The 26,101-nt window shown below is 34.9% G+C and overlaps 1 protein-coding gene across 4 annotated transcripts in view; it reads left to right on the top strand.

Annotated features, from left to right (window-relative positions):
- The window catches only part of LOC109276311 (coiled-coil domain-containing protein 7-like), a 270,114-nt gene that overhangs the window by 51,874 nt on the left and 192,139 nt on the right, over nucleotides 1-26,101 (top strand). For all 4 annotated transcript variants that reach the window (XR_008419683.1, XR_008419681.1, XR_008419682.1 and 1 more), the window contains 4 exons: nucleotides 1,463-1,629; nucleotides 3,442-3,503; nucleotides 4,575-4,631; nucleotides 17,657-17,732. Coding sequence is in view for 1 of the 4 variants with exons in the window: in XM_019465186.2 (XP_019320731.2) it covers nucleotides 1,463-1,629; nucleotides 3,442-3,503; nucleotides 4,575-4,631; nucleotides 17,657-17,732 (362 nt within the window). In the remaining 3 variants the exon portion in view is untranslated. The remainder of the gene's footprint in view (nucleotides 1-1,462; nucleotides 1,630-3,441; nucleotides 3,504-4,574; nucleotides 4,632-17,656; nucleotides 17,733-26,101) is intronic.

Genomic DNA, 26,101 nt, shown 5'->3' with positions numbered 1-26,101 from the left:
ATAGAATGAGTCCGGAAGCTTTCCTTCTGTTTCAATTTTTTGGAAGAGCTTGAAAAGGATAGGTATTAACTCTGCTTTAAATGTCTGGTAGAATTCCCCTGGGAAGCCATCTGGCTCAGGACTCTTATTTATTGGGAGATTTTTGATAACCGATTCAATTTCTTTGCTGGTTATGGGTCTGTTCAGATTTTCTTTCTTCCTGTTTGAGTTTTGGCAGTGTGCGGATGTCTAGGACTTTGTCCATTTTCCGGGTTGTCCAGTTTGTTGGCATATAATTTTTCATAGTAAGAATGAATTTTTAGATGAGAGTTAATAAATTGTAACTGTGGCTGATTGCTACATCACTTTTTGGATCCATTTATGATGGTTTTAGATTCCATTTATGATTTGGCAATGTATCTTATATACCAAATTATGTCCTCTCTTTGGGATCGTGCCGTTGTCCATAGAGTTTCCATACATCTCTTCCGGTTGTCCTGTATCCCCCAGTTTCAGACTTCCAGAACATTGCCCAGTGTTTACTTCTTGCTGTTATATCCTAATTCCATTTCAAGTAGCCATTACTAAAATGTCTCTTTTAAATTCCCATTGCTAGAATTTCTCTTTGCTAGGTTTTAGGACTATGCCTTGACTACTACTACTTTTTTTTTTTTTTCTTTTTAGCTTCCCCTCACATCATAAGGGTCAGAGGTATATATGTGGGTGGATCTCTGCTATTCTGAATTTTTTTTTTTTTACCTCCATTGCTACTCTGATTGCTTATGTCTCCACATGTTAGCTGTTTGATATTTCTTTCATTTTTTTTATTTTTTATTTTTGTTTGTTTTGTTTTTTTGGATGGGGGGGCATTCATCTTGATGAACTTTCTTTAAATAGACATTGTCTAGAATACCAGTTATGGTCTATCATCTTATTCTATGGATCCTACTGATTCTCCTGATTGCTCATTATTCTGTAGCTTGGTCTGTTCAAAAAGTCTTGAGACATCCAAATGGGTCTCAGTTTTCCACATACAGATGGAAGAATGCCAGTTTCATAGACTTATATATTAACTTCTGGGAGTTAGTAGTAGAAAGTATTGGTTTTGAGAGCAAATTACTGTATTTCCATATTTATCATGGGTAAGAGTATTCTTAAAAAGGATTTTGGGAAATCAATTACTTTAGAATTCTCTTGTAAATATTTTGAATTACCGTTAATTATTCTGCTACAATTGTTATTGAACTTGCTTAAAATTCTCATATATTAAGGATTTGAGTTTTGACATGTAAAAGTCAACACTTAGCTATAATTCTGTTGCTAGATAATTACTCTTAAATTATATTTATAAAATATTATTATTTCATTGTAGTTATAGATAAAATATAAAAATTATTTAACTTGTAAATAAAATGATGAAATTTCTTTGAGATATAGTTGCAAAATGGTATTTCCTAAGTAACTGGCTAATTTTATGTTTTAGATAAGTAAAGATCAAAATTTTTTAGAAACAGAGTTTCCAGCACCTGAAAAAACAGTCACTTTAAGCCTTGCTCAAGTAGTAAAGCAGGTGCAAAAACTAGAAGAACTGAAAAATCGTCTTAAACAAGAGTCTTTATACTCCTTGAAAGCCTTGTTGTCTAAACCCAAGTAAGTAAAATATAAGAGTTAATAGAATTCAAAACAATAAGAGTGGGTATAAAGTAGTAACAAATGTAATGGTTCAGATATTGTGCTGTATGTAATTTCTAAATCATATCAAATAGTCTACTCAGCTTGCTCCTATTTGAAATTTTTGACAATTTGAAGTGGCACCGGCAAATCAGTAGTCACTAGTCACATCTAGCTACTAAAATTGAAATTCAGTTCAATTTAATTAAAAAGTCAATTCTGCAGTCATACTACCCATATTTCAAATGCTTAGTAGCCACATGTGGCTGTTGCTAGAAAGTTCTGTTGGAATGGCTGGCTTAAATATCTGGCTTTTAAAATATTCTCTCAGTTTGATTATGTAGCTTCTATAGTAAATAGGAAACTAAGATAAAGTTATTTATGAACAGCATCATTAAAAATTTCATAGGGACAGGGATATGTTCTAAAGAAAAATTCTCTACTTTCTAGTTGTGGAAAGCCTTTTTTTTTGACAGATGGGAGAAAGATTCAAATGATTGATTACAATGATACTCCTATTATCTGACTTTTGATATTTGAGGTTTATCTGTCTTGAATTTAATAGATGACTAAATTATTATCATGGAATACCTTTTAGGACTTTTTTTTCCCACCTCACATAGTTACTTTTTTTGTGTGTGGTGAAAACACTTTAAGATTCACTCTTAGCAAATATGAAGTATACATTAATATTGTTAACTGTAAACAGCATGCTATACATTAGATGTCTGACATATTCAACTTTTGTTATTTTGTTATTTTATTTTTTATTTTAATTCCAGTATAGTTAACATACATCATTATATTAGTTTCAGGTGTACAAAATAGTGATTTAGCAGTTCCATGCTGGTGCTTATCATGACAGATGCACTCCTTAATCCCCATCACCTATTTTACCCATCCCTCCTCTCACTTCTCCTCTTCCAACCATCAGTTTGTTCTCTGTAATTAAAAGTCTGCTTTTTAATTTGTCTTTCTAGCTTTCCCCCCTTTTTCCCATTTCTTTGTTTCTTTTTTTTAAAGTTTATTTTGAGAGAGAGTGTGAGTGGGGTAGGGGCAGAGAAGGAGAGAGGATCCCAAGGGGCTCCATGATGTCAGTGGGGAGCCTGATGTGGGGCTCAGTCTTACCAACTGGGAGATCATGAACTGAGCTGAAATCAAAAGTCAGACTCTTAACTGACTGAGTCACCCAGGGGCCCCTGTTTTGTTTCTTAAATTCTACATATGAGTGAAATCAGAGGGCACTGGGGTTGCTCTTGGCAAAAAGGCAGGGCAAACAGCCTGTGGACATACAGCGTGGAAACAGTTATCTGAAGAGCACTACTTTCTGAGATATGTACTCTAATATCCCAATTTTAATAGATGAAGAAACTAAAAGTCAGAGGCATTAAATAACTTACCCAAGGTCATATAATTAGTAAGTGGGAAAGACAAGTTTTGAGCCAAGCAGCTTGTCTCTAGAACTTGTGCTCTTAACAATTTCACCATTAAAAGAAATATCCTATTTTTATTCAATTTACTTTTGCTGTTTTTATTAAGATTGTTGTTGATATACATAATTATATTCATGGAATACATAGAATTTTTAGAATTACATAATGTGACTTTTATACTTATTTGCTTGGTACTAATTAATTTACCTTATTGTCTGTGAATAAAAGTTAAAAAATATGTTAAATTTTATTTTACAAACTGTATAATATCTAGAGCATATATTCTATTTATTAAGTGTAATTTAAACTCTTATTCTTTGATAATAAATACATGCTGTATTTATTGAAATTTAAACAGGCATAGTGAAAATTTACCAGGAGCATTGCAAAGTTATGAAACCATACAGCAGATAATTGAAGGTGATAATATTTTATACATGTGTAGCATTATAAGTTTTTCTATATTACATTAACATTTGAGACTTAGTTTAAAAATTTATATCCATAAAATTATATAATAGTAAATTTAAAGATATATTCAATAGTGAGTTTGATATTTTCAATAAAAGTTATTATGTTTCAGATTCTGGGAGTTGTACAAAACGAATAAACCTTGGTTGTTACCACCATAAAATACACAATGTAGTAAGGACACAAGCACATTATGTATCATTTTAATATAGTGTAATACATGAGAATGCATGATAAAGGTTATGTGTAATTTTCAGTGAATCCACAGAGAGCCAATTTGTTCAACCTGAGGGAGTTGGAAAGATTTTATGCAACTGTAAAGGACAAAGGATCCTTTACATAATAGGATCTAGTCAAATGAAGAAGGGAGATATCTGGTTTTTTACGAAGAAGACCTAGTATGAGCAAAGAGCATGAATAGGGAATTGCAAGTTGAATGGTATTAGAATTTGAAGCTAGAAGGTAGGGATAAGATAAGAGAGAGCCTAGTCAGAGGGATTGGATGCTGTGCTAGGGAACTTTTTTTTTTCCTCGTATATGCTAGGGAATCACTGAAGACTTTTTGTAAGAAAGTGACATGGTTGGATTTAATTGTAGACAGATTATTCTGGCCACATTGTAGAAGCTATATTTGGGGACTAGGTATAGGGAAGGAAAGTTATTGCTGTGTTTTAGATGTGTGATGAGTTCTTATATGAGAGCATAAATAAACAAGAATAGGGGTAGATTTGAGAAAATTTACTGGTAAAATTGGGAAAACTTGGTGATTAGATATGAAAGGAAGGGAGATTAAATCATGGTAACATTAATTAAAAGAATGTAAGAGGAACAAGTGTTGTTGAGAAAATGATGAGTTTATAATACTCAATTGTTATATACATTCATTCAGATATTACCATTTGATGCCTGATTGGGAGGCTTTCCACTGTTGGGAGCTCTATTGTTTTTTTTAGAGTTTTCTTTAAACTCAATATGTATAATTGATATATTAAACATATGACAAATATACTGTTATTTCAGAATTCATAAAAACCCACCCAACTAAAGAATTTATAGATGTTTCTGCAACTGATCCACGTAAGTTTCCACTCATTTAAACATTATTGTGTTAACAACTTCTGTCAAGTGCATTAATTTCTATAGTTTTCTATAATTTAAAGTTATTATTAAAGTAATAACATAGAGTCCCTGGAGTTTGGAGCCATACAGTTGAACTGACTATCAAGCAAGTATTGAAATTCCTAATTAAGGCTACATGCTACAAAAAATAGACTCATTTTTGAGGACAGAGATTTAAAAACAATTTTTTTAATGTTTATTTATTTTTGAGAGAAAGAGCATTAGCAGGGGAAGGGCAGAGAGAGGGAGACACAGAATCCAAAGCAGGCTCCAGGCTCTGAGCTGTCAGCACAGAGTCAGACACAGGGCTCAAACTCATGAACCTTGAGATCATGACCTGAACCGAAGTCAAGCACTTAACCGACTGAGCCACCCAGGCACCCCAAGGGATGGAGGAGTTTTGGTTGTGATTAGAGTATGCTGCTGAAATGTTTCAGGCGTGCCAAGCCTTTGAGATGGAACAGCAATAAACTTAAAAGGTCATTTGTAGATTTTGTTTCTGTGAATTATAGATCATCTCATATGCACTAATTCTTTGATAACAGCTGAGTACCAATTGCTTCATGAATATAAAGAGCTGCTAGAACTGCTCTGTTGAACTTCTGACTACTTTTCAACAGAAAGGAGAAATTACCTTGCTTATGTCAAGATACTAGAAAGAATTTTGAAACAATGATGTAATATATGCTGTAGAGTACAATTTATATTATAAGTTAGAAAATAAAACTTGTGTAGAAAAGGTTGACAGGAATCCTGTTCTCTTTCCACTTCGGCTTTAAACCCTAGTGTTGCCATATTTAAACCAAAGGCTTTAATTCAACAGTGATTAATTCTACAGCTTGATTCTACACTGCTCCCAAATTCTGTAGAGACCTTTGATCCAAAAGTCCTGACTGACTACATGAGTAGAAAGCTATCTAGAGCTTTGGAGTGGGTAGTGAAAGTTTCTTTTTACATCCAGGAAAACTCTCTGCACATCTCTAGGGCTGTCTTTCTGAATCTGTGCAGCTGTCTCTAATACTGTGTCCTGTGAATTCTAGCTGCTTTGGGCTTCCAAAAATCTAAACTTTGTCTCTGAACCCCAGGAAAGCAGTAGACTCTGGGTCCCCCTTCCTTATGCTGTGGCCTGGAAACTTCAGGAAGTAAGATGGGGTTATCAAAGGGCTCTGTTCCTTTCTTTTCCTTCTGCTTGTTTTCCAATGTCTGAATATTGCTGTTTTACATATTTTCCCCCAAGAATAATTCTAGTCCCTGATGCTCCTTCATGGACAAAAACAGAAGTCTCTATGCCCACATATAGGCTGATTGGAACACATCCTCTAACCACAAAACCAAAAGAATTAAATATAATAGAAGTGTTACTGATTACTTAAAAATGTTCTCCTTTTGTCTGTCTCTGTCTCTTCATTCATTTATTTAATTGAGGTATAATTGACATACATTACATTAGCTTCAAGTGTGTGATATTTGTACAATTTGCAAGATGATCATCACAATAAATCTAGTTAGATTACAAGAATTTTTTGTTCTTGTGATGAGAACTTTCAAGATCTACTCTCTTAGCAACTTTCAAATATGCAATACAGTATTACTAACTATAGACACCATCTGTACATTACATCCCATAACTTACTTATTTCATAACTGGAAGTTTGTACCTTTTGACCTCTTTCACCCAGTTTTCCCACCCCACCTCCACCCCCCATTCAACATACATATATACATGTTCAACACACATACATGTTCTGTGTATCTATGAGCTATCTTTTTCCATGACAGCTGCCTCAGTCCCTGGGCTCCTTTAGTATAAATATGCTTTCTCTCAGTATTATTCAGTTTTACTTGTATATGCTCTCTTTTTCTGCTAAGTGTACCCTTTTCATATTCTCTGGCCAAACTTTATTCTCTTCCCATTCTCTAAATTTGATATCATAGCCTAATCAACAAGGCAAAAGTTATCTTTGTATTCCACTCTGTGTTTATACTATTTAACTTTGATATTGCTTCATTTCATAATTAATGAAATTTATTTCTTTATAGCAGTTTTAGGTTTATGGAAAACTTGAGCAGAAAGTACAGAGTTCCCATATGCCCATTCTCTGCTGCCTACTCTCTGCACAGTTTTATTAACATTTTTCATTAGTGTGCTACATTTGTTAAAATTGATGAACCAATACAATACAATATAATACAATACAATACAATACAATACAATATTAATACAATATTATTATTATTTTTTAAATTTTTTAAACATTTTTATTTATTTTTGAGACAGGGAGAGACAGAGCATGAACAGGGGAGGGTCAGAGAGAGGGAGACACAGAATCCGAAACAGGCTCTGAGCCGTCAGCACAGAGCCTGACGCGGGGCTCGAACTCACGGACCATGAGATCATGACCTGAGCCGAAGTCGGCCGCCTAACCGACTGAGCCACTCAGGCGCCCCTAATACAATATTATTAATTAAATTCCAAGCTTACATTGGGTTCACTCTTTGTGCTATAGAGTTCTATAGGTTTTGACAAATGTATAATGTCATGTATTCACCATTACAATATCATACAGACAGGTTTCACTGCCTTGCATCACATGTTCTACCTATTTATTTCGCCCTCCATCTACCTGAGTCCTTGGCAATCATTAATCTTTTTGATGTCTCTATAGTATTGCCCTTCCAAGTATGTCATATATTTGGACTCATACAGTCTTTCTTTTACTTAGCAGTATGCATTCAAATTTCCTTCTTAATGATTTTTGTGGTTTTATAGTTGATTTATTTTTATTAATGAATAATAATCCATTATATGGATGTACCATAGTTTGTTTAATCCATTCATCTACTGAAGGACAACTTGGTTGCTTCTAAGTTTTTGCAATTAAAGAAAAGCTGCTAAAAGATTATTTTGTGTGTGTGTGTGTGTGTACATGTTTTTCAGCTCATTGGGGTGAATACCAAGGAGTGCAATTGCTGGATCATATAGTAAATGTATGTTTAGTTTTTTTAAGAAACTGGTAAACCATCTTGCAAAGGGACTGTATCATTTTGTATCCCCACCAGCAATGAGAATAAGAATTCCTATTGCCCTATATCTTTGTCAACATTTGGTGTTATCAGAATTTTGGATTTTAGCCATTCTAAAAGTTTTTAGTGGTGTCTCATTGCTCTAATTTGTAATATCTGATGTTGAGATTTTTTTCATACTTTTTTTTGCCATCTTTGGTGAGGCATTTGTTCAGATCTTTTACTAATTTTAAACATTTATTTATTAAAGTTTATTTATTTATTTTGAGAGATACAGAGACAGTGTGACTAGTGGAGGGGCACAGAGAGAGGGAGAGAGAGAGAATCCCAAGCAGGCTCCACACTATCAGTGCAGAGCCCAAAGCAGGGCTCAAACTCATGAAACTGCAAGATCATGACCAGAGCTCAAGTTGGACACTGAACTGACTGAGCCACCCAGGCACCCCTAAAATTAATTTATTTAAATTCAAGTTAATTTCACTCTTATGTGGGTCCTGAGAAACTTAACAGAAGACCATGGGGGAGGGGAAGGGGAAAAAAAGTTAGAGAGGGAGGGAGCCAAACCATAAGAGACTCTTAAAAACAGAATAAACTGAGGGTTGATGGGGGGTGGGAGGGAGGGGAAAGTGGGTGATGGGCATTGAGGAGGGCACCTGCTGGGATGAGCACTGGGTGTTATATGGAAACCAATTTGATAATAAATTTCATATTAAAAAAAAATAAATTCAAGTTAACATACAGTGTAGTGTTGGTTTCAGGAGTAGAACCCAGTGTTTCATCACTTACGTATAACACCCAGTGCTCATACCAACAAGTGCCCTCCTTTATACCCATTACTTGTTTAGCCTGTTCCCCACCCATCTCCTCTCCAAAAACCCTCAGTTTGTTCTCTGTATTTAAGAGTCTCCTATGGTTTGCCTCCCTCTGTTTTTATCTTGTTTTTCCTTCCCTTTCCCTGTGTTCATCTGTTGTGTTAAATTCCAAATATGAAATCATAAAAATTGTCTTTCTCTGCCTGACTTATTTCACTTAGCATAATATACTCTAGTTCTGTCCTCACACCAGTCAGAGTGGCCAAAATAAAAAATGCAAGAAACAGGTGTTGGCAAGGATGTGGAGAAAGGAGAACACTCTTGCACTGTTGGTGGGAATGCAAACTGGTGCAGCTGCTCTGGAAAACAGAGTAGAGGTTACTCAAAAAATTAAAAATAGAACTAACTACCTTATGACCCAGCAATTGCACTACTAGGAATTTATCCAAAGGATATAGGAGTGCTGATTCATAGGGGCACGTGCACCCCAATGTTTATAGCAGCTCTGTCAACAATAGCCAAAGTATGGAAAGAGCCCAAATGTTTATCAACTGATGAATGGATTAAGAAGATGTGGTATATATACACAATGGAATACTACTCAGTGATGAAAAAGAATCAAATCTTGCCATTTTCAACAACGTGGATGGAACTGGTGGGTATTATGCTAAGGGAAATAAGTCAGAGAAAGATGGATACCATATGATTTCACTTATATGTGGAATTTAAGAAACTTAACAGATGAATATATTTGTATGGAACCACAAAAGAGCTTGAATAGCTAATCTTGAAAAAGAAAAGCAAAGCTGGAGGCGTCACAATTCTAGGCTTCAAGTTATATTAGAAAGCTATAGTGATCAAGGCAGTATGGTACTGGCACAAAACTAGGTCAGTGGAACAGAATAGAAAACCCAGAAATGAGTCCACAACTATATGGTCAACTGATCTTCAACAAAGCAAGAAAGAATATCCAATGGAAAAAAAAATTCTCTTCAACAAGTGGTGTTGGGAAAACTGGACAGCAACACACAAAGAATGAAACTGGACCACTTTCTCACAACATAAACAAAACCAAATTCAAAATTGAACGTTTGGTTTTTTAACTCAATATTTACATTACATGAAAATAGTTTATATTTCCATTTTTAGGTCTTGGTTTTTTGCAATGTTTTATAGTTTTTAGAGAAAAGTTCTTGTAGTGTTTCATTAAATTTATCTGTAGGAGCTTCATTTTTTTGGATACTAATGAAAATGAAATTAGAAAAATATTTTTCCAAGTTGGAAGACTTATTATATATCTGTAATAGTTAAGATAGGGAAAGAAAGACAAGTAAGCCAACTGAATAGCATTGAAGCCCCAAATCAGACATAATGCATTTAGGTATGTGATATGTAACAAAGGTGGCATTACAGATAAGTTGAGAAAACATGGGGTTTTCAATAAGTGGTATTATGATAATTGATATGTATATGGGGAAAATAAAGTTGGAGCACTCCCTCATAGCATATTCGAAAATTAACTCCATGTCATTAAACACCTACATATGAAAGGCAAAAGTTTACATATTTTCTTGGATTATTTACAAGAATATCCTCATTACTGTGTGGTAAGAGAATGGCTTTTAATACTAGACATAAAAGTACCAGTCATAAGGGATAAATTTGATAAAATTGACTATGTTAAAATTAAAAATTTCTGTTTGTCAAGAGATACCATCAGGAAAATTTGAAATAAATCGTAGTGGAAAAAGAGATTTTGATTACCTGAAACTGTTAAATGATTAGCATACAGAAGACATAAGGAATTGTTATAAATCCAGAAAAAATGACAATTATCTTTTGGATAAGTAGGAATTTAACCAAATAATAAATCCAGATATCTGAGACCGAACAATCAAGGAATTGCAAACTAACCACCATGGGAAACTGTTTCATACCTCTCAAATTGTCAAAAATTAAAAAGTGTAACAATGTCATGTGTTAATAAGGGTATATACCAACAGGAACTCTTCATACGCATAACTTTGAAAAGTAGCTTTTTTTTTTTTTTAACATTTATTTATTTTTGAGACAGAGAGAGACAGAGCATGAACGGGGGAGGGTCAGAGAGAGAGGGAGACACAGAATCCGAAACAGGGTCCAGGCTCTGAGCCGTCAGCACAGAGCCCAACGCGGGGCTCGAACTCACATACCGCGAGATCTTGACCTGAGCGAAGTCGGACGCTTAACCGACTGAGCCACCCAGGCGCCCCAAAGTAGCTTTTCTTTAATTAAGTTGCAGATGTGCATACCCTTAGACTCTTTTTTCATAGCCTTATTGATATATAATTGCATATAACATTGTATAAGTTTAAGGTAATCAAAATGATTTGATACACATATATTGCAAAATGCTTACTGCAATATGGGTAGTTTATTTATCCTGTATCTCTTATAATTACCATTTTGTTGTTGGTGTTGTTTTGGTGAGAACATTAAAACTCTACTCTCATTGCAGCTTTCAAGTATACAATACAGTATTAACTCCTGTCAGCATGTTGTATATTTGATTCTCAGAACTTATTCATATTATAACTGAAAGTGTGTACCCTTTGACCAACATCTCCCCATTTCCCCCATGCCACAGCTCCTGGAAACCACCATTCTATTCTGTTTCTTTTTCAATAGTTTATATTCCACATGTAAGAGAGATCATATAGTATTTGTTTTTCTCTTTCTGAATTATTTCAGTTAGCATAATGTCCTCAGGGTCCATCTGTGTTGTCACAAAGGGCATAATTTCCCTTTTTATGGCTGAATAATCTTCCATTGAATGTATATGTGTATGTACACACACACACACACACCCCTCACATTTTCTTCATTCATTCATCTGTCTATGGACTTCTAGATTGTTTCCATGTGTTGGCTATTGTAAATAATGCTGCAGTGGGTGTGGGAGAGCAGATGTCTCTTTGAGACAGTGATTTCATTTTATTTGGATATATACCTAGAAGTAGGATGGCTAGATCATACAGTAGTTCTATTTTTAATTTTTTGAGGGACCTCCATACTGTCTTCCATTGTGGCTATGCCAGGTCACGTTCCCACCAACAGTACACAGTGTTCTTTTTCTGCACACCTCACCAACAACTGTTACCTCTTGTCTTTTAGATAATAGACATTCTGACAGGTGTGAGATGATATCTTACTGTTGTTTTGATTTACATTTCCCTGATGATTTACATTACATTAATGTTGTTGAACACATTTTCAAGTACCTGTTACCATTTGTATGTCTTTGGAAAAATGTCCATCCAGGTGTTCTGTCCATTTTTTATTGGATTAAAAAAACATATTTTGGATATTAACTTCTTACCAGATATATGGTTTGCAAACATTTTTCCCTTTCTATAGCATGCCTTTTCATTTTGTTGATGTTTTCCTTTGCTGTGCAGGAACTTTTTAGTTTGATGTAGTCCCACTTTTTCTTGTTTATTTCACGATATTTTTCAACTCCAAAATTTCTATTTTTTAAATGACTTATATGTTTGTTGACTGTCTCATTTTTCTCTTGTATTATTTTATCTATATCATGAAATTGCTTATATGTGTTCTCTTGTAGCTCTATGAGCATCTTCAGAAAAATTATTTTGAGTTCTTTGTTGGTCAAGTCCTATATCTTTATTTATTTGGGGCCAATTACTGGGGATTTACTATATTCCTTTGGTGGAGTCATGTTTTCCTGATTCTTTGTGGTTCCTGTATTCTTGCATAGTTGTCTACACATTTGAAGAAGCAGTTAGCTGTTTTAGACTTCATGGACTGAGTTCAGTAAGGAAAGATCTTCAACTGCAGGTGGGGGGATGCTGAAGAGTGTCATGACCCATGTCTAATGGTGTGGGGCAAATGAGGGGGCATGTGGCAGAACCAGGTCTCAAGTATTGCGATTTGCCAGCTCAAGCCATTTCAGCCCACAGCATCAACAATTTCATGGTCTTTGGCAAATATTACAGGGGTCTGCAGAGACTTCAGAGGCTCTTGAGGTCCTTAGCATTGTTTCTAGGGTCAACTGCAAGGAACCAGAGCAATCAGTGATTTGGCCAGAGCTGGTGGTATACACAGTCTTGGCCAAGGGCCTCAGCAGGTGTGTGTGTAGTGGCAGTGGCCAGTTGTAAAAACATAGGTAGCAGTGGGGGCCAGGGAAGACATCCAGGGCTAAGCCAGTTGTGGGCACACAGATAGCTTGGGGAACCTGACTGTCTGTGTGCACTACTATGGCTTCTAGGTTTTTTATAGCCATACAGCAGTGGAGGCTGGTAATAGGCTAGGGGTCTGTGGATAAATAGTTGGAGGGTTTAGCTACAGGTGAATGCAGTGGTGCAGGACAGTGACAGAAGACAGAGCCTCCTCTACAGAGGCCTGCAAACAGCTGCGAAGATTTGGCTATTGGCAGTGCTCTTCTATGACTGCATAGTCTCCCTCTGGGCATGTGCATGGCAGTAGAGGCTGGTGATGGGTTGAGTTGGAAGCATGCAGATGTACGAATGGAGGGGCTAGCCCTGAATGAGCGTATGGTGATTGGATGTTGGCCACGGGGATCTAGGCTGGTATTTTGCACTCCCATAGCCACACAGTCTTAGGTTTGCTGCTTGTGTGGTTCTTGGGCTCCAGTGGTGGTGGTAGTAGGTGTGTGTGGTGGGGACTGGGGGGAGACATTAGCCATTGCAAATACCTGTGGGACAAAATCCAGTGAAATTTGCGGGGTGTTCTCAGTGGCTGTGCTGGCCATTAGTTTCTTCAGTCATGAAAGCTGCTGTGGTCATCTGTGGAGCAGGTCACGGAACTACAGTCACTCACATCTGTGTGCTTATATTGGTGGGACCTGCTCTTTTTCCCTGTTCCTAGCTGTATTTATATGTCCCAGCTTTATCTGTCTCTGGGTGGGGTGAAACCTAAGCAGATCCTTTATGGAGTGGAGGAAATGCTAACCCAACTCTCTTTTTACATGCCAGGGGAATTCTTTCTATCTGGGAAATCCCAGTTTGGTGCTAAGTAATGATGGCTTGGGGGATAGGATGATGTAGGCAAAAAGAAGCTTTTATTCCTCTCATTTTAAAGCAGTTAATTTTTCTCAAGTTTTTTTGTTTCAGTGTGTGGCTAAAGTTTTTTAAGTGGACTCTGGAACTCTCCCTGAGTTGTTTTCATTCGTGGAAAACTTTTTAATGGTTGATCTTTGTGGAAGCATGGAAGCTGGGTCTCCTACTCTGCCATTTGATACATGTGAAAGAATTTTCATACCAAGTTTTTTTTTTTTTGTAACAGCCCCCAAATTGAAGATCCTAAATATTTGTAGAGTAGGGTGGATAAACAAATTGTGGTTTATTTGTGGAGTGGAAAATCTTACCATAATGAAAAATTTTAAAATAGCTACTCAGAATACCATTAACTTTTGAAATGTGATATTGATTGAAAGAAGCAAGTCATAAACACAGGGAGTGCTTTCATTTGTTATAAATTAAAATCTGGGAAAATATGTTGGTTAAGGATATTAAAAAATATAGAAAAGATATAAAGATGAGAAAAAAAAAAACAGGATAGTAAGTTGAAAGAAAGGGTTGTGAATAGGGAGGGACACATAAAGAGCTTCTAGGATATTGGCAACCCCAGGTATCCAGTTGTTGATCTTGAGTGGTGGTTTGGTGGATGCTTGCTTTGTAATTATTCATTAAAATGTAAATATATTTTTATGTATGATTCAGTAAGCATGATTATAAAATATAAAATAATACTAAGGGGATTAATTTCTTTTTTTTTAAATATGAAATTTATTGTCAAATTGATTTGCATACAACACCCAGTGCTCATCCCAACAGGTGCCCTCCTCAATACCCATCACCCACCCTCCCCTCCCTCCCACCCCCCATCAACCCTCAGTTTGTTCTCAGTTTTTAACAGTCTCTTATGTTTTGGTTCCCTCCCTCTCTAACCTCTCTTTTTTTTTCCTTCCCCTCCCCCATGGTCTTCTGTTAAGTTTCTCAGGATCCACATAGGAGTGAAAACATATGCTATCTGTCTTTCTCTGTATGACTTATTTCACTTAGCATAACAGTCTCCAGTTCCATCCACGTTGCTACAAAAGGCCATATTTCATTCTTCTCATGGCCAAGCAGTACTCCATTGTGTATATAAACCACAATTTCTTTATCCATTCATCAGTTGATGGACATTTAGGTTCTTTCCATACTTTGTCTATTGCCAATAGTGCTGCTATAAACATTGGGGTGCATGTGCCCCTTAAATCAGAATTTTTGTATCCTTTGGATAAATACATAGTAGTGCAATTGCTAGGTCATAGGGTAGATCTATTTTTAACTTTTTGAGGAAGCTCTATACTGTTTTCCACGGTGGCTGCACCAGTTTGCTTTCCCACCAGCACTATAGCATTCTATTTTATGGTTATGTATTAATTTATAATTCTCCCATAGATGTTCATATAGGTAATTCCTATATTTCTGTTTCTATAGGGAGTAACTCCTGTTAGCATATTTGTATAAACATAAACATGGAAACAACATGCATTTTTAGGACTGGCTAAATGAATTATGGTCCATTCATAGCAATGGCTTTTAAATAGAAAAACTTTTTTAAAAATAAATATTTTTAAAAACGTTAAAAAATAGAATAGCATTTAAAAAGAATAGCTTTACATAAACTCTTAGAGACATTTTCCTTGAGATTTAAGGGGATACAAGATAAAAGCATTTTAATTTATATTTTATCCCATTTTTATAATCCATCTATGTACATGAATCCTAGATGCTATCTCTTAGAACTCGTCCAAAGAGGAAAAAAACTATCCATTGATAAGTTATATGCATTAAATATTAACAATTTTTATCAATTCATTAATAAGATACAACAGCTTTTATAAAAGAGATAAAAGGGGTCCCCCTTCCTCCACAATATGCAGCTAAATCTCCTGTTACCATTTTAACTACCTCAAGCTTACCTCACAGGCCACCTTGTTAACCAGGGTACTCTTCTCAGGAAGAGGATCTTCACTGGAACATGTCAGTAAGACTTAGAAATGGAGGTGACTGGCTGGCTCAGTCAGTAGAGCATGCAACTCCTGATCTTGGGGTTGTGAGTCTAAGCTCCACTTTGGGTGTAGAGATTATTATTATTAAAAATAAAAAAAATCTAAAAAATAAAAGAAATGGGTTTCCTGATTTTTTTTTTTTTTTTGGTTTTCAAATTATTCATAATAAGAACTTGAAGAATAACAATTGGTTGATTACTCAAGCTATTCCACCTGGTAATGGAAACATACTATTAGCATCCGTAGATTCTATGATACTGGGTAGAAATTCCTGGGTAGAAATTAGTAGAGTCACAGATGGGGGCCTGTCTTAGTTTGGACTGCTCTAACAAAATACCACAGATTGAGTGGCATAAACAACAGAAATTTATTTCTCACGATTCTGAAGGCTGAGAAGTCTGAGATCAGTGTTCCAGTATGGTTGAGTTCTGGTGAAAGCCTTCTTCCTGGTTTGCAGATGGCTCTTTTCTTGCTGTATCCTCAAATGATGGAAAAGTAGAGAAAGTAAGCAGACTCTGTTTTCTCTTATATCTCATATGCCTACTGATTTAATTACCTCTCAGAGGCCCCACCTCCAAGTCTCATCATATTGGAGATTAGAGTTTGAACAGATGAATATTGGCCCATAGCAGGGCCTATTCTCCCTCTTGTGAAGTGTGATGGAAATAACAGTTTGTGTTCTTTATAATCCTTTACCATATCCAGGGCATAATTTTACATCACACCCTATGCTATTAGCAAATTAACCTTAAAAAGTCATATGGTAGGGGCACCTGGGTGGCTCAGTCGGGTGAGCATCCAACTCTTGATTTTGGCTCAGGTCATGATCTCACAGTTCATGGGTTTCAGTCCCGTGTCGAGCTCTGTGCTGACAGTGTGGAGCCTGCTTGGGATTCTCTCTCCCTTTCTCTCTGCTCTTCCCCTGCTTGCACGCTATCTGTCTCTCTCAAATAAATAAAGTTAAAAAAGGTGAAATGGTATAATATTTTATGGAAACATTTTATGTTATTCTCCCTTGCCTATAAAAAATTCTAAATTTGATTCTTCAAAAGTTAACTTCTTTCAGTATACCCTTTGAATATTTAAGGAGCATTGATCCTCCTAAAGCAGTTTCTGATTTACTTGTTTTCTTTGTATATTTGACTTAGTTGGTTCCCATGATATATGTTGCACATTTCTACTTTTCCTATCTTTACTTCTGATGTTTGCTTGTCTTCCTACTAATTAAGGTCTGTCCCTTCCTTAAGACTCAGCTGATTTCTGTCCTTCTCCTTTCTCTTCTCAGCTCCTAAACATTTATTATATTTCTCTATACCACTATTTTGATGTGTGGAATAGAAATAAATATAACTGATACTTAGGACTGTGGAATGCTTCCATATTATTTAACATTATCCGTGTATATTTATTTTATGTTTGGTTTATCTAGCAGCAAACTTAATGAAGGGACTGTCCTCTCTCATATGCTTTTTGTCACAAGATTGAAGAATCTTGTGTTATTACCCTGAGAGTTCATTGATTATATGGATTCTCATTATGCTGGTTTCTTTTTAAGTAGCGTTTTAGTTAAACTTTTGAGTTATTTGATTCAGGTGGAAAACTTAACAGGCTTGTTAGGGTCTTCCCATAGACCTTATTGATTTAGCAGCATCATCCAAAGCAGTTTTTTCTTAGAATCTTAGAGTCCTCTTCTATGCAATGTTATAAGGAGTTCACACACACATTGACCTCAATCCAATTTTGTCACTTAATAGATGCATAGTTTTGATCATAGCTTTAACCTCTCTGAGGCTCAATTTATTTATTTGAAAATGGTAAGAATATCTTCTTTTTTGGTTATTTTGAAGATTAAAAGAATGTAAAGTAGCAAAGTGACATATTGGGTATTTAATAAAATGGAAACTATTTTTATCGTAAGCATTTTGTTCTTTGGATACACATGTGACTTTGCTGTGTCTTCATGTTTGTCTAGTTCTCACACATATAGCAGTGAGTTATATCAGCGTAGAGGTATAAATTTGGCCATTTGTAATACGTTTGCATGTTTTCCCTTTTTTTCACAATAGAAACTGCTTGTTCACTGACTAACCGATTGAATGTCATGTTGAAAATGTTTGAAAAACAGTCACATATGTTGGAGAGGTAAGCTTTTAAAATAACTCCTTTTCCTAATTATGAAAATGAGTATACATTTATTTTAAAAAATTGGAAACAAGATTATTAAAAAAGTTTGGTGTTCTTATATAAATTTTTATGATATGTATAATTTAAAAATTTTTAATTATAATCATGTAGAATTTCAAATTGTATAGCCACAATAGAAAACAGTATGTCAGTTTCTAAAAAAAAAAATTAAATTACAATTACCCTATGATCCAGTAATTTCATTTCTAGATATATGCCCTGCAAAATTGAAATCAGGGTCTCAAAGATATTTATACACCCATGTTTACTGTAGCATTATTTACAATAGCAAGGGGTGGAAGCAACCCAAGTGTCCAACAGGTAAATAGATAAATAAAATGTGATATATACATACAATGGGATATTTTTTAGTCTTAAAAAGAAAGAAATTCTGACATATGGTACAACATGAATGAACCTTGAGGACATTATACTTAGTAAAATAACCCAGTCACAAGAAGGCAAAGTTACATGATTTCACGTATATGAGGAACCAGAAATAGTCACTGTGGATTACCTATAGTTCTTTCAGGTGGCTAAGATTATATTAGTTACAAAACTGGTATGTTGAAAAAGCATGTCTTGTAGAATGAAATCACAAAGAAATTTTTATTTGGACACTTTGGGTTCATTTATATTTGCTAATTGGGGCTCATTTTCCTCCTGCTCCTGGACAAAAACTGAGGTAGGACCATGACTTTTTTGATCACTTTTAACTAATAATTGATTTAAATTTAATTTAGAAACACTGTACAAATTGGGAAATTAAAATTCTATGTCAAATATTACATATTTTAATATTTTAATTTTATTTTTTAATATTTTAATTTTTAATTTTTAATTTTTAATTTTTATTTTTTTAATTTTTATTTTTTAATTTTAATTTTTTTTAATTTTTATTTTTAATATTTTAATTTTTATTCAAAGTTAAGACTTTTCTCCCTTTCCCCTTACCCAGTATCCCAGCTGGTGCCTCCTGGGGGTTATGATTAGCTTTTCTTTTTCATTACCTCCTTTCTGACTAACTAATTACAGTTTCTGTTCTCCATGTATTTGGGAAGGGAGGAAATAAAGGTAATGTATATAGGAAAAGTCTTACTTGACTGTCACTGCCTTCTTTTGCCATAATTACAGATAATACATACCAAATTTTCTAAGCATTCTTCTTATAGTGCCTCTCACTAGGCTTGAGATCAGGGCAAGCATATTCTCCTCTCAAGGGTTTGGATATGGCTCAAGACACCCAATAGCTACCTGCAGAGAAATACCCTTTCTAAATCTTCTTTCCTAACCCTTTTATATTGTCTATATCAGTGAAAGGTTTTAGTGCACTTTCTTGGCTGCCAACTTTTTTTAAGTGCAAATGGTCATCTGCCTCACCTATTACTATTACTGGGAGCTTAGGATCTCTGTAAATGCTTCCTTTAACAACTTGTTACAGTCACATCCTTGAAAATTCTGTTAAATATAGGGTGTGGCAAAAGTCTTAGCATAGTTTTAAACTTTAATAACTTCAGAACTATAATGATACAATTGTTCAAAAAACATTTTGAAATTTGATTATATATGTTTCTTTCACACTTATTTAAAAATTCTGAATAATAATTAAACTTTTTTTTCAGTTAAAGTTTTTTGTTTAGGTCAGCATTTTCCATATTCAGAGGGACTGCAACAAATTAATTTATTGTTCAAAGTTCACAAAACTCAGTATATTAAAGAAATGGAAATAATTAAACTTTCAAAGGTTTAATTTTTTTGTAAGTCTGTAGCATTTATATTTCTGAGGTCATTAAAGCTAAAACTATACTAAAACTTTTAGAACATTCTCTGTTGAACTTCTACCATGTGACTGAGTGCTTGGGACAAAATCTCAACTCAGATTAGTCCGAGCAAAAGACTTACTGAACCTCACAACAGCACTATGGCTCAATCTCAGAAACAGTTATAAACCAGAACTTGAACACTTTGAAGATACTGTTTTTTCCTCTTTACATGAGCTTCATTTTCTTCTAGTGCAGATCTCTTCTTTCTTTCTATTTTCTTTTTTGTTTATTTTTTGCCTATAGGTGGGAATCCATGATTGCTGGCAATTCCTAAGGTTTAGTCTTTCAGTCACTCTGAAAGATAGTATTTGGATTTTCCAAATCTAAAAGTCCTAGGTGAGAAAATCATTGGTGCAACTTGGAGACAGGTTCCTATTTCTGAACTGACCAATCAACTGTAGTTAAAGACTTATGGTCCTATGAGCTCTCTCAGAAATTATATTGATTCAGAGGGGTATATTGATTCTGGTAGTTCCCAGAAAACGGAGGCGGGGGCTACTGAGATGCTCAGTGATGAGCATGTTAATATAGGATAACATAGGAAAAAGGAGTGTATTTCATTATTGTGTGTGAATTATACACTAGCATGACAGGGCAATTATCCTGGTCTTTTGGGAAGCTAATAGACTTATTCTTCAGGGTCTGGTCACTTCACTATCTAGGTGTTGCTCTGTGGATATTGGGAAGTAGAAAAGCAAGCATAGACCCAGTGGACCTTGAAAAGTTCTTTCTTCAATTATGGGAAAAATTGGGATTCCAATTAGAGATTGGATAATAGGACGGTTTGTGAAGGCATAATACCTCTTTGGTGAACAGAGTGCTGAGAGCTGGTGTCCAGTGTTGCGGATGTCAACATTGGTGAGAACATTGCCCATCGCCAGGATCATGTGTGGTCCTGAAGGCAAATAGGCCCATTAAGAAATCCATCATGAGGTTTTCTTTCTAATGAGACATAGGGGTCAGAAGTAAGGGTAGTAGACTGTCTTGCTTTTCAAGCTGTAGCCCCGTACATGTATCACAGGTAGTTGTAGTTATATCAGAGGAGAAGGAGTCATAGTGTCCAGGCAGGGCACTGGCAAGGTAAAAGTATCCATTTGGCCAAAACATAATGACAGCTTTTTTCTTCACACCTTCAAAAAACTGAATCTAATGTTGAGTACAGCCTTAAATGTAAGAAAACAAAACCGTACATACAGGTAAGGCATTTTACTCTATCAAAATTAAAAACATCTTATTCAAAGGAATCAAAGTTAAAAGATAAGCAGTGGACTGTGAGAAAATATTTGTGCATGTACAATAGAGTGGAGTGATAATAGGAATATATAACTCTTAAAAAAGGCCAAAAACCCTAAAAAATAGGCAAAGCAGGGGCACCTGGGGTGGCTCAGTCGGTTAAGCCTTGGACTCTGGTTTCTGCTCATGGTTTCATGGGTTAGAGCCCCACATTGGACTCTGTGTTGATGGTGTGGAACTTGCTTGGGATTTTCTCTCTCTCCCTGTGTCTCTGCCCCTCCCCCACTCATGGTGTCTCTCTCTTTCTCTCAAAATAAATAAACTTAAAAAAAAATAGGCAAAGCTTATAGATAATTTAAGGAAGAAACAAAAAAAAAGTGGCCAATAAATGTTTTAGGGGATACTCAGTCTGACTTGTGATTAATGAAATACAAAGCAAAACAGCAGTGATGTATTTTTTTTGCCATTGGTTTAACAACAAGTAAACATTTTCCTATAACAAATCTTGATGGAGATGTAGTACAATGAATACTTTTAAAAAATCAGTACAATAGGAATTGCCCATTTTCCAGGACAATTTAGCAAAATTTACTAAAAAATAGAGTTTTAAATCTATCTTAGATAAAGGAATATGTTCAAGGAGACATATGTAAAAAGGAACTTATCATATGCTTGTGACAATAGCAAAAAAATAGAATTCCAATTTTTGTTAGTAGGAGTATGGCCCAATAATCTATGATAAAAGGATTATATGAGAATACTATAAACAACTGTATGACAACAAATTAAATAACTTACATGATATGGGCAAATTTCTAGAAGGATACAAACTAAATTGATTCAAGAAGAACTTGAAAATCTGAATGGAACTTTAAGAATCGAAAAGAATTAATTAGTACTTAATTTAGTTTCCACCAAGAAATGCTCAAGCCAAAGGGCTTCAGTGGTGAATACTAGCAAATATTTAAAGAAGAATTAATACCATCCCTTCACAAGCTTTTCCAAAAAGTAGAAGAGGAGTTAACACAACTTATTTTGTGAGACAAGAATGTTATATTCTAATTACTAGAGTATTATTGTAACATCAAAATCAGACAATACTATCACAAGAAAAGAAAACTGTAGACCAATATGTTGTGAATATGAATGCCAAAATTCTCAGCAAAACACTAGCAAATTGAATCCAGTATTATATAAAATGGATTACACACCACAAGCAAGTAGAATTTATCCCAGGAATGTAAAGTTGTTTTGTTTTTTTTTTTTTTTGTAAAGTTGGTTTTATTTATTTATTTATTTATTTATTTATTTTTTTAATTTTTTTTTAACGTTTATTTATTTTTGAGACAGAGAGAGACACAGCATGAACGGGGGAGGGGCAGAGAGAGAGGGAGACACAGAATCGGAAGCAAGCTCCAGGCTCTGAGCCATCAGCCCAGAGCCCGGAAGCAAGCTCCAGGCTCTGAGCCATCAGCCCAGAGCCCGACACGGGGCTCGAACTCGTGGACCGCGAGATCGTGACCTGAGCTGAAGTCGGACGCTCAACCGACTGAGCCACCCAGGCGCCCCAGTAAAGTTGGTTTTAAATGCAAATATCAATTAATGTAATACCCAATACTGATTGAATGAAGGAGAAAAAAGATCACATGATCAGCTTACTAGACAAAGTAAAAGCATTTGACAAAATCCAAGCATTTCATTGTAGGAATACTTCACAAACTAGGAACAGAAGAGTGCTTCCTTAATCTGATCTAGGCTAACTACTACCAAAACCCATAGCTAACACTATACTTAATGGTGAAGGACTTAATAAATTCTAAGATCAGGAACAAGACAGGACATCTCACCACATCTATTCATCATTGTAGTACAAGTTCTATCCAGGGCAATTAGAGAAGACAAGGAGTGAAAGGTGTTCATATTGGGAAGGAAGAAGTAAAACTACTTCTTTTTGTAGACGTCATGATCTTGTGTATAGAAAATCTTAAGGGATCTGCTAAAAACGATTTGAAGAAACAAATGAATTCATCTTTTGCATTACACCAGATTCATAAATAAAAATCAATTGTATTTCTATATACTAACTGTTATGGGTTGAATTGCTCCCCCCGCCAAAATTATGTTGAAGCTCTAACTCCCAGCACCTCATATTGAATTAATTAATTAACTAATTAATTAATTTTTTAAGTTTATTTGGTTTTGAGAGAGAGACAGAGAGAGTTAGCAGGGGAGGGCCAGAGAGAGGGAGAGAGAGAATCCCAAGCAGGCTCCACACTATCAGCACAGAACCTGATGTGGAGCTGAAACTCACCAACTGTGAGATCATGACCTGAGCTGAAATCAAGAGTAGGACGCTCAACTGACTGAGCCACCAGGGTGCCCCTGAACTTATTTTTAAATAGGGTCATTGTAGACGTAATTAGTTAAGATGAGGTCATACTGGGGTAGGATGGGCCCTTAATCCAATATGACTGGTATCCTTGTAATAATTGGAGAAGACAGTATAGAAAGAGGGAAGAAGTTACGGAGGCAGAGATTGGATTTGTGCTACTACAATCCGGAGAATACCAGGCACTACTAGGAGCTGAAAGAGGCAAACAAGGATTCTCCTCTAGAGGTTCTAGAAGGAGCATGGCCCTAACAACTGAATTTTAGATTTGTAGTCTCCAGAACTGTGAGAGCATAAAATATTTGTAGTTTTAAGTTACCCAGATTGTGATACTTTGTTACAGCAGCCCCAGGAATCTAATACACTAATGATGAACATTCCAAAAGTGAAATTAAAAAAAAAAAATCCATTTAAAATACCACCAAAGACAACAAGAATGAATTTAACAAAAGAAGTGTAAGACTTGTGCACTGAAAACTACAAAACATCATTGAAAGAACTTAAAGAAGACCTAGTTAAATGGATAGACATTCCATTTTCATGGACTGTTAGACTTAATAATCTTAAAATGGCAGTGTTCCCCAAACTGATCTAGAGATTCAATGCAATCTCTTTCAAAATGCCAGCTTTCTTATTGCATGAACTGACAAGCTGATCCTAAAATTCATGTGGAAATACAAGGAATCCAGAAGAGCCAAAGAAATCTTAAGAAGAACAAAGTTGAAGGATTCACATTTAACTAATTTTAAAACTTCATACAGGGCTGTAGTAATCAAGACAATGTGGTATTGGCATAAAGTTATACCTACACACATCAATGGAATAAACTTGAATGTCCAGAAATAAACCCTTACATTTATGGTCAATTAATTTTTTCATAGTCTTTTAAAAATATTTTAATTTTAATTTTTTATTCAAGTATAATAAAAATACAGTGTTATATTTCAGGTGTACAATATGATGATTCAGTAATTCTATACATTACTCGGGGTACTCTTAATCCCCTTTATTTCAGCCATTTACCCACCCACCTCCTCTCTGGTAACCACCAGTTTATATTTAGGGGTTTGTTTCTTGGTTTGTTTCTTTCTCTTTTTTTCCCTTTGTTTATTTATTTTGTTTCTTAAATTCCACATGAGTAAAATCATATGGTATCTGTCTTTGACTTTCACTTAACACTGTACCTTCTAGATCCATGTTGTTGCAAATGGCAGGATTTCATTCTTTATATGGCTGAATGATCCACTGTATGTGTGTATATGTACATATACAAATGTCTTCTTTATCAAATTATCTATTGATGGAGACTTTGCTACTTCCATAGTTTGGCTATTGTAAATAATGCTGGAATAAATATAAGGGTGCATCTACTATTCAAATTAGTATTTGTGTATTCTTTGGTTAAATACCCAGTAGTGTAATTACTGGATTGTAAGATAGCTCTATTTTTAATTTTTTGAGGAATCTCCATACTGTTTTCCACAGTGGCTACATCAGCTTGCATTCCACCAAAAGTACACAAGGGTTTGTTTTTTTTTTTTCTCTACATCCTCATCAGCACTTGTTATTTCTTGTGTTTTTGATTTTAGCCATTCTAACAGATGTGAGGTGATATCTAATCGTGGTTTTGATTTCCATTTCCCTGATGATTAGTGATGTTGAACATCTTTTCATGTGTCAGTTTTCTATGCTTATGTCTTTGGAAAAATGTCATTCATGTACTTTGCCCATTTTAAAATCAGATTATATATTTTTTGGTGTTGACTTGTATAAGTTCTTTATATATTTTGAATATTAATCCTTTATTAGATATATCATTTGTGGAAAGGATAGTCTTTTTAATAATTGGTACTTGGGCAACTGGATATCTATATGCAAAAGAGCCTTTTAGAAGAAACACAGGAATAAATCTTTGTGACGTTGAGTAATGTAATGGTTTTTTAAATAGGACACCAAAAGTACAACCAACAAAAGAGAAGAAAATAGATAAGTTGACTTTCATAAAACTAAAAACCTTTGTACTGCAAATGATACATTAAGCATATGAAAAGACAACACCTAGAATGTGAAAACTATTCGCAAATCATATATTTGATAAGGAACTTGTATCCAGAGTATATAAATAATTCTTATACCTGCATAATAAGAAGATAAATAACACAATTTAAAAATGGACAAATAATCTGAAAAGACATTTTCTGAAGCAAGATATACTAATGGCCGATAAGCACATGAAGTGATGCTGAACATCATTAGCCTTTAGGGAATTTCAAATAAAAATTACAATGATATACCACTTCACATCGATTAGGATGGCTGTAATAAAAAAAGATGACAATAACAATTGTTGGCAAGGATTTAGAGAAATTGGGACCCTTATACGTTGCTGGTGGGAATTGAAGTGGTGTGTCTGCTATGGAAACCAGTTTGTCAGTTCCTTAAAATGTTAAATACAATGTCAATATATGACCCAGCAATTCTGTTCCTAGGTTTATACCTGAGAGATGGAAAACCTATGTACAAGCAAAAACTTGTACATGGATGTTCATAGTAGCATTATTCATAATAGCCCCAAAGTGGAAATAATCTAAATGCCTATATGGATTATGGATAAATCAAATGTGTACAATGGAATAATATTTGGCAGTACCAAGGAACATAGTACTGATATATGCTACAACATGGATGAATCTTGAAAACAGTACACTAAGTGTAATAAACCAGTTCCAAAAGACCACATATAATTTTATTTGTATGAAATATCCAGAATAGGCAAATCTATAGATATAGGAAATAGATTAGTGCCTGCCAGGTTTGGGGACAGTGTTGGGAAGAATAGGGAGTGACTGCTAATTGGTACAGGGTTTCTTTTTGAGGTAATC

Source organism: Panthera pardus, unplaced genomic scaffold (genome assembly GCF_024362965.1).
Source record: "Panthera pardus isolate Hobbes unplaced genomic scaffold, ASM2436296v1 HiC_scaffold_6, whole genome shotgun sequence".
Lineage (NCBI taxonomy): Eukaryota > Metazoa > Chordata > Mammalia > Carnivora > Felidae > Panthera > Panthera pardus.
This window is presented reverse-complemented; position numbering and strand designations above follow the sequence as displayed.